At 32.9% G+C, this 8,605-nt stretch overlaps 2 protein-coding genes across 2 annotated transcripts; one reads left to right on the top strand and one right to left on the bottom strand.

Annotated features, from left to right (window-relative positions):
* Positions 1 to 4,543: 4,543 nt before the first annotated feature.
* On the bottom strand, positions 4,544 to 5,457 carry LOC134838451 (chymotrypsin BI-like). The gene is made up of 2 exons (XM_063853982.1): positions 5,277 to 5,457; positions 4,544 to 5,210 (listed from the first exon to the last, which is right to left on the bottom strand). The coding sequence occupies exons 1-2, from the start codon at positions 5,437 to 5,439 to the stop codon at positions 4,603 to 4,605; spliced, it is 771 nt and encodes a 256-aa protein (XP_063710052.1). The 5' UTR covers positions 5,440 to 5,457; the 3' UTR covers positions 4,544 to 4,602.
* Positions 5,458 to 6,372: 915 nt separating this feature from the next.
* LOC134838216 (brachyurin-like) lies at positions 6,373 to 7,276 on the top strand. Its single transcript, XM_063853695.1, has 2 exons — positions 6,373 to 6,588; positions 6,649 to 7,276. The coding sequence occupies exons 1-2, from the start codon at positions 6,426 to 6,428 to the stop codon at positions 7,254 to 7,256; spliced, it is 771 nt and encodes a 256-aa protein (XP_063709765.1). The 5' UTR covers positions 6,373 to 6,425; the 3' UTR covers positions 7,257 to 7,276.
* Positions 7,277 to 8,605: the final 1,329 nt, after the last annotated feature.

The following is an 8,605-nucleotide window of genomic DNA, read 5'->3' as shown; positions in this document are numbered from 1 at the left end:
TTAATGTTAAATTATATTAAATAAGTTCTAAAATTTGATCAAAATAGGAGCAATTACAAATTTTTGAATTTCAAAGAAAAACAAAAAAATTAAAATTAAAAAGCAAATCGGAAAATTTGTTAAAAAGTGTAATAAAGTAAAAAATGAGGATATTTCTAAACTGTTGAGAAAGTTACCCTTTTATGTAGTAACTTTTTAGAACCATTTGCCATATCTTTGATCTAATGCAGAATATTTTATGAACCCTCCTCTCTTGTCTATTACTTTTCAGACACCATTCGCATATTTTGCATGCGCTACACTCAATACCATTCAAGATAATTAACCGCTTAAGTAACCATGAAATTGTTATTATTATTATATTCAAAATATGTTGAATTTCAATCTGATTTTCTGTGCGTGAGTTTGTGTGTCTGTGAGAGCATTTTCTCATTTAAACTTTTGATATTCTGATTATTATCAAGTGGGTTGCGTATTAAAAATGATCCGAACTGAGAGAGAAACATGACGGTTGTCGAGTCATATGCAGATTTCTTGTACGTCTCTTTTTGATCATCAGACATGTGCAATTATTCATAAATTGGATTAAAAAAATGGTCATGGCATTATATTTAAAAAATATTTATGATGAACAAAAAAGGAGAAGGGAGTAAATTTTTCTCACGTTATCATCAAAAAAGTTCATTTTTGTTTATTTTTGCGTGAATTTTGACTCCAATTTTCCATTACCTTGCCACAAGCTGACTCGTGTGTCGTCGACGTCAACAACTCTTGACAATTTCATTTCAATTTTCGCGTCGTCCTCGACACAGGACCAGAATTCAATTAAGTACTCAGTCACGTGCGTTTTCCGTTACAAAATAAACAAGATCCTCAACATTAAAGGAAAATGTGACACAACCAGGAACGACAACAACGACGACCAGGAATCATTGATCCGAGTAAACATTAATGAACTTTTAGCAAGTGACACGGATGCGCCCCTCAAAATAAATACATCGCTCGTCAAGTGGAATTTGTTGATGTCGGGAATTTGCATAAATAATGCGATGAGAGAAATTTTCAGACGAAAAAATCATTTATCTCGAGTGTTTAAAGGTCTTATGAGTCAAGTGGGCACTTGAACATTGATAACGAGATTATTGATATTTTGAGTGGATTCCGCGACAACAAATCGCTCTTAGAGATAAAATGATGGAGATAATGGAGAAGTTGAGATTACGTGTCAAGTCAAATATTGTCTATGATCAAATATGAACCCCTTTTGAAAAGTTCATTACACTTCCACACGAATTAAAATGTGAACATGATGAAATGATACAAAGAGAAAAAAAACAATCACGCATCAAATCAAACAAAAAAAAAGTCCCTTGAAATGTCTCTATTAAAACAACAACACGTTGCCCCTTCGCTTTTTTTGTCATCTCTCGAGTGCGTATGTGTGGTTTTGGCCTCTGATTTTACGTCATTGTGAAAATTTGGTGTTTCGCAGTCCAAAAAATAATAAAAGACAACATGCGAAATTTAAGAAGATTTGAAAAATTGATTTGTCTTCTCAAGTCTTGGCAAGTCGGAAAACCACAAGATTTTAATTCCATTTGAAATTTAGACGAATGTTCAGACAAAATCCATACATTTTACAAGTTTTATACAGTTTCTTATTTTCAGCCATTACTCAAAACAAAATCGAATTGCTAAGCTTATCCATAATATATCTTTCTTTCATATCAAATATGGTAATATTACATGTCTGTCCCTTAAAAATCAGCAGTTTGAAATCCGGAATTTGCTTTTTTGTTATTATTATTATCGTATGTAAAAATTACAATTTTACAAAACAATATCGAGATTTTCCATCCAATTCACTACTTCATCATTGGCCTCGTTGCTTTTTTGTTTACTCTTCGCCACAGAAGACTTTTATTTATAAATCCTTTATGGGCAAAAACTTTCTTTATGTTGATCACATTTTTACCTTCTTGTTGGCCAGTCAAAACTTGTTCGCCAGTTGAACGATATAAGGAATTACATTGTCACTACTTAGTTTCTATTGATGGATAGTCTTTATGGGCAAAGTACACTGGCAACGATTGTTCATCTTCGTCCATGAGTTCATCTTCTATTTATTTTTGCCTCTGCTGCTAAAAATATAACAATATTGGTACAGTAAGCGTTTTGAGAGATAATATTTACCAATACTTCAGACCTACCTAAAATGAAAGAGAAAAAAATTTAAGACCTTTGAGCTTCTAAACAAATCTTTACATTTTTTTTTTGAAAATTTAATTTTTTAAAGTTTTTTTTCAAATTTCAGGATCAAAAATGCTTACCTTAATTGTTGAATTTACAAAAAACTCTCGCAAAAATTTTTTATGTGTGAAACATAACTTCTTCACAGTTCAAGTACAACTTTCAAGCGCACACAATTTGTCATCATTTGTGGCGAGGGAGTGTAATTGCCTGCTTTGTGCATGCTGCTTTTTTCTCTTTCTCTCTCTGGCACATTCACCGCAAAACGTAAGATAAGCAAAAAGACAAACCTGTCGGACAAATGAGGCGTGTAATTTATCAAACATTCGTAAATTAAAACAGACATTAAGAACAAATAAAACTTTACTGCGGTTCACGAACGTACGTCCAGTAAATAAATAAGAGACACGATTTTCTTTTTGCTTCTTTATATAAATTTCTTTACAAAGTTCAAATTGTCACGGTTCGCAAGCCTTTTTAATGTAAAGAGCTTCTTTTGAACTTCTTTACTTAATCGACTGTAAATTCAATATGGTTTGTGGTTTCTTTTCGTTTCTTTTATTTCACGAATTCCCAATTCAATTTTCATAGGTGACTTCACACTCGAAGTAAAAGTAACATCTTGATATAATTTGATTGAGGTCGCTCGCCAACTTCGAGTTCTGGATACTTTTTTTTTAATATATGATCTTCTTCTGTTTTCTTCGACAAATAGCCGACGGCACGGCCATTCAAATAATACGAGAGAGAGAGAGATTTTTGTGTGCGTGTGCGTTGACTGCATGTGTTAATGAAACAAGGGAACGTGCGCAATAGTTCCGATGCCGCAGGCCGATTATATAGAAAGAATGTTTCAATCTGCCTAATGAAATGGTCGTCAAATGTACTTCTTTTTTTCTGGGCTGCTTCAAAGGCACGAGATGAGAAAGAAGTCATTATGAGAGTATTTAATATTCTCTTTAGCTGTAAATTTGTTTATCGAATGGATAACATGAAGATCAGAGAGATTTCAGAGGAAAAAACTGGAACAAACTCTTTTGATAAGCACGACAAGTAGAAACGGAAACTTCGACGACATGCGAAAGTTGAACAAACGCAATCAAGTTGAAAAGGAAACAAAAAAAGTGAGTCATTTAAACAATTAAACTTGTGCGAATAATTATCGGAACGTACTTCAGTTATCCAATTATTTACATGTTTACAGGGTTCAAAAAACTTTTAACTTATTTTTTTACTTCTTAAAACTTATGAGACTCAGGATCAAAAAAAAATTAATAATTTTTTTTAAATTTTTATAAAAAATAAATTTGAATTATCTAAATTGCAATTATTAAAAAATTAATTAAGTTAAAAAAATACTCAAACTTAAAGACTTCAAAATTGACTTAAAGTAAAAATCAGGTTAATTAAGTCAAATAGGTCAAAAAATAAAAAAAAAATAAATTTTTTTTAAATAATTAATATTTTCTCCTAAAATATAAAAAAAGATCAAAAATTAATCCAGAAACTTAAGCTTAAATAAAAAAAAATAGTTTTTTTTACTTAAGTTTAAAATTAAGTCTCATAAGTCTTAGTTTAAGTAAAAAAAAAAAAATTAATGACTTATTGATCTTGAAATGTCTTTATATTGAGTTGAATATTGTTATCCGTTTTTGGATTTAAGGTAAATTTTTGTAAAAAAAGGTTAAGTTTTAAATTTAAGATTAAGTTATGAACTTAAGGTTAAGTTTTGAACTTAAGGTTAAAACTTAAGAAGAAGCTTTTATAAACATTTCAAAAATATTTTAGGAAAATTATTTTTGAAAACAAAAATATTTTGTAAATTTTGTAATTTTTTTGAAATAACGAAAATATTTTTCTTTAAGCAAATTTTTTTTTAAATTTTTAAAATTGACTTAATGACTTAAAAAAAAATAAATTTTTTTTCGAAAAATTTAAAGTAAAACAATAAGTTAAAATTTTTAAGTTTTTTTTTGTGACTTAAGGATTGTTAAGTAAAATTAAAATCAAATATTTGACTAAAAATTTTTTTGAGCCCTGAATATTCGAACAAATTGAAAGGTTTTTAAAGACTGCGGACAAAAATGATTAATATAATAATAACTTTGCAAGAACGGAAGAAGCTGTTATGGAACGTGACAATACTCTAATGATTTCCCGCAGTTCGTAGTCAATAATAATTACGATGAAGGGTGTCTCACATCACTAATGACTGACACGCTTTCTGTCTTTGTTTGCCATAATTGTGGGTTCAATACACAAATAATATTTTTTTTGTTAACATCTCTCTTTATTTAAAACATTTTTAAATGAATTTACAGAGAGGAATTTATAAAAATCTTCGTTTTTCACTTAGAATTGCTTGCCAGTTTCCTTCTCAAGCCAGTCCATGTAGTGGTTGACACGAGTGAATCCAGCTGGATATCCCTTTTCGCAGCCACCAACATGTCCGAAACTAACGACGCCAACCAATTCATGGGTATCAGCAAGAACCAAAGGACCGCCAGAGTCACCGTTGCAAGAGCTTTGGTTGTTATCGAACTCCTTGGTGCAAACAACGGTCTCTTTAACGACATCGTTGGAGTAGACATCGGCGCATTTTTGGTTGGGAACCGTCAACAAGGGAGCATATTGCAAAACTTCAGCTGGGCTTCCGTGGTCACGAGTCAATCCCCATCCGCTAACAAGTACTTTCGTGGCATCTTCGACGTGATGTTTGAAGAATTTGGCAGGTTGGACGAATTTGTTGAATTTCAATTCCTCTTCGAAGTACAACAAACCGAGATCGTTGTTCAAGTTCTTGGCATTGTAGTCGGGATGGGCCTTGCCATGGGTGGTTTTGTAGACGACACGGTGTTCTTCGTTGGTATCGGAGCGTTTGTGGGCACCCAAGTGAACTTCGTAAGACTTGCCGGCAACAACGCAGTGAGCAGCGGTAAGAACGTAGTGTTTGTCAAGAACTTTTTTTTAATGAAAATTGTTAAAATTTAAGATTTTTTAGGAGAAAAATGCTGAAAAATACTTACCAACACCACCGCAGAGAGCAGATCCAAGTCCAGTTTTCACGTAAACCAAAGCTTGATAGGGGAATTGACCATGAACGGCATCTTTTCCGTTGACAACGCGAGAACCGCTTGGGTTAGCTGCTGCGAAGGCAACTGCGCAAAGTACCAAGACAAATCGGAACATGATTGTAATTGATTGAATTGTAACTGAAACCAGTTTGATGCCATTTCGATCGATTTCTGCAGTATTTATACCTCGAAATTCGGTCTTATCTTGTCTAAATTTTATCACATAAGCCCGTTAAAGTCCCACTTCACCATAAGGACTATGATTTATTTTAATTTGATTCTCATTTACTTATCGTTGCTTATTCAGGCTTTATTATCATCATTTATTATTGTTATCATAAGTCAAGAAAAACAATGAAATTCGTCTTCGCCAAGTAAGACACAAAAAAATAACATATTCCAAAAGTTTCGAAGGAGTCAAAATTAACATAAATTTTCATAATGAAATTTTCGGTGGTTCATGTTTTTAAAATAAACACAAAATTCACGGTGACGCATTGCTGTTGGTGATGTTTCTCTCCGCAAAACTTGGAAAAAAAAGAAAAAAATAATAATAAATTTATTAAGAAAAAAAAAAGTTGAATGATGAAAGTCAGTTGAGAGCAAAAAAAAGAAAAAACTTTTTTTTTCAAAGATAACAGAAGCGAAAAAAATCAAGAAAAAACTGTCCATAAATTTAACGTTGATGAAAAATATTTTCTTTCATTATTTTTTTTTTATATTTTTTCATTCGCTCCTGCATGAAATATTATCCTGCATAAATTGGACAAGAAAACTTTTTAATTATCTTTTGAAAAGAATCTAAAAATAAGCATTTTTTCTTGTCATGAATGACCAACTTTTTTCATTTATTTTTTTTTCTTTCAAGAAAATGACGGAAAAATCGGAAATTAATTAATTTTTTGCTGAAACGGAAATTCCATTGATATCTGGAAATTTCAAGAAGTATTTCAAGACTGATAAAAAATGATAAGAATAGATTTTTGATTTAAAAATTCATATAAATACCGTGATTTTAGTTTCTTGAACTCATATTTCATAAGTTCTTCATAGTTTATTGCTTTAATTTAATATTTTTTTTATTTTTAATTTTTAAAGAAAATGAAATTTTTTATTTTATTTGCTTTAGGAGCCTATTCCATGGCTGCCGCTTCTCCTGTTAGTCGAGTTATTAACGGAGAAGAAGCAAAACCGGGTCAATTTCCGTTCCAAGCTCTTTTGACACCCGAATTTCCCGAAGGAAAAGCTCTTTGTGGCGGAGTTTGTAAGTTTTTTTTTAATTTTTCATTCAAAAAATAAATTTTATTTTTTTTTATTTTTTTAGTGGTTAGTGACAGATTTGTACTCACCGCTGCCCATTGCTTACATAAAGCCCTTTCCGTGGAAGTCACTCTTGGAGCTTTGGATCGCACAAATTTGCAAGAAGAAGGACGCGTAACATTCCTCGTGAATGCCACAGACTTCAAAGTTCACGAAAAATACAACGTTTTAGTCCACAATGACATCGGAATTATCCGTTTGCCCGAATCTGTTACATTCACCGATCGTGTTCAACCCGCCAAATTACCTGAAAATGACAAAAATAAATACGAAAATGAGGTTGCCGTTGTCAGCGGATGGGGCGTCGAGCATTTTGGCGACAAAGAAGCTCCCAAGAAATTACGTTTCACGGATTTAACGGTCATCACAAATGCCGAATGTCGCAAAAGTTACAATTTCCTGCTCATTAAGGACACAACTTTGTGTGCTCAAGGTCAAAATAACAAAAGTGCTTGCTCCGGAGACTCTGGCGGTCCATTGGTAACCAAGAAAAGTGGTGAACTCGTCGGTTTAACGAGCTTTGTTGGTGCCGAAGGATGCGAAGTTGGCTTGCCAGGCGGTTATACGCGCGTTTCAAAGTACCTCGATTGGATTAAAAAGAATTCCGAATAAATTTTTTAAAAAATTTCGTGAATGAATCAGCTGACTTTTGTTTGATTTGGTGCCAAGTCAAGTTCATTACGAGCCTCGAGCGAACAGGAAATCGTCCATGACCTTCTTTCATCTTATTTAAACGTTTTTTTTTGTGTTCGGAGACGAGTTGAAAAGTTGAAATGAATGAAAAATCACACCTTTTTGTGTGTTTTTGTACAAAAAGCAGATTTAATCCTTCCTGCCGAAAAATTTCATCATCGCACGACGGCGGCGGCAAATCACCTTGAGCAACATTCGTTCGTGCCGCATGGAAAACGCAAACATTAAAGCCTCATTTTTACTTAATACTATTTTAAAATATCGTCAATGTCAGAATTATGATGGGAAAAAGTGTGTCAGATGTATTAATGTATTTATTGTCGTCGTCGACGTCGTTCTTATGCGGAAAAATGTTTTTTCCTCGTATTTAGTGGAAAAAAACGAAAATTACCGGCGGCTAGATGAAATTTAAAGATTTTTGCCTCTTTTTGCCGCATCAACGTGCAACAACGACGACTGCTTTAACGTAATCCTTGCCAATGTGTGTCGTCGCTCGCAAACTTCTATGACGTAATGTTTAACTTTTAAGACCTTCGGGGAATCAGCAGCTGATTGTTGATGAAAAAAAAACGGGTTACTTTAAGTACGGATGCAAAATGAAAAAAAAGGAGAAAAGTAAGTTGAATGGCCTTGCCCCGAGATCTTCACACGAATCTGAAAAGGGTAACTTTTGTCGAATCGAAGAATTTTTACCCTCCTGCATTTTTTTTCTTCTTCATGAAAATAAGGATGCTGGCGGCCATTTTCTTCGAATATTTTATGACCGTTGTCATATCTCTCCGACTCCTTTCACGTGTATCTCTACGAATCGCCGTAGAAATGAGCAAATGACCGTGATTCACAGTTTTCATGGAAAATAAAGAAAGAAAGAAAGAAGGGATCTAAAATATTGTCACGTAGCCATCGTGCGAGCATATAATATTTTCGCAAACATGCGCGATAGAGGAAATTTTCCATTGTGAGATGGGGGATGCTGATGGGGTCGCGTAATTTTATTTTATTTTTTTTTTACGTTGTTATGTCAGACATTTCATAGCGAGGAAAAAGTGAAATTATATTCGAATGTATGGGTGAAATGGTACATGTGATGCGAAATATAATGAAATGAAAAACTGAGTAGGTAATAAATATCGCGTGAAATTTATTTTTACTACAAATGAAATCGAAATTTCGTTCATTTTTATTAGTCGGAAATGTCGTATATGTGCGATGGGGAGAAGTCGTTGACATTAAATTTTTTGCTTTTTTGTTTGGATCTGATAAAATTG

Source organism: Culicoides brevitarsis, chromosome 1 (assembly GCF_036172545.1).
Source record: "Culicoides brevitarsis isolate CSIRO-B50_1 chromosome 1, AGI_CSIRO_Cbre_v1, whole genome shotgun sequence".
Lineage (NCBI taxonomy): Eukaryota > Metazoa > Arthropoda > Insecta > Diptera > Ceratopogonidae > Culicoides > Culicoides brevitarsis.
The sequence above is the reverse complement of the archived record's forward strand: the minus strand, read 5'-3'. Positions and strand labels throughout refer to the sequence as shown.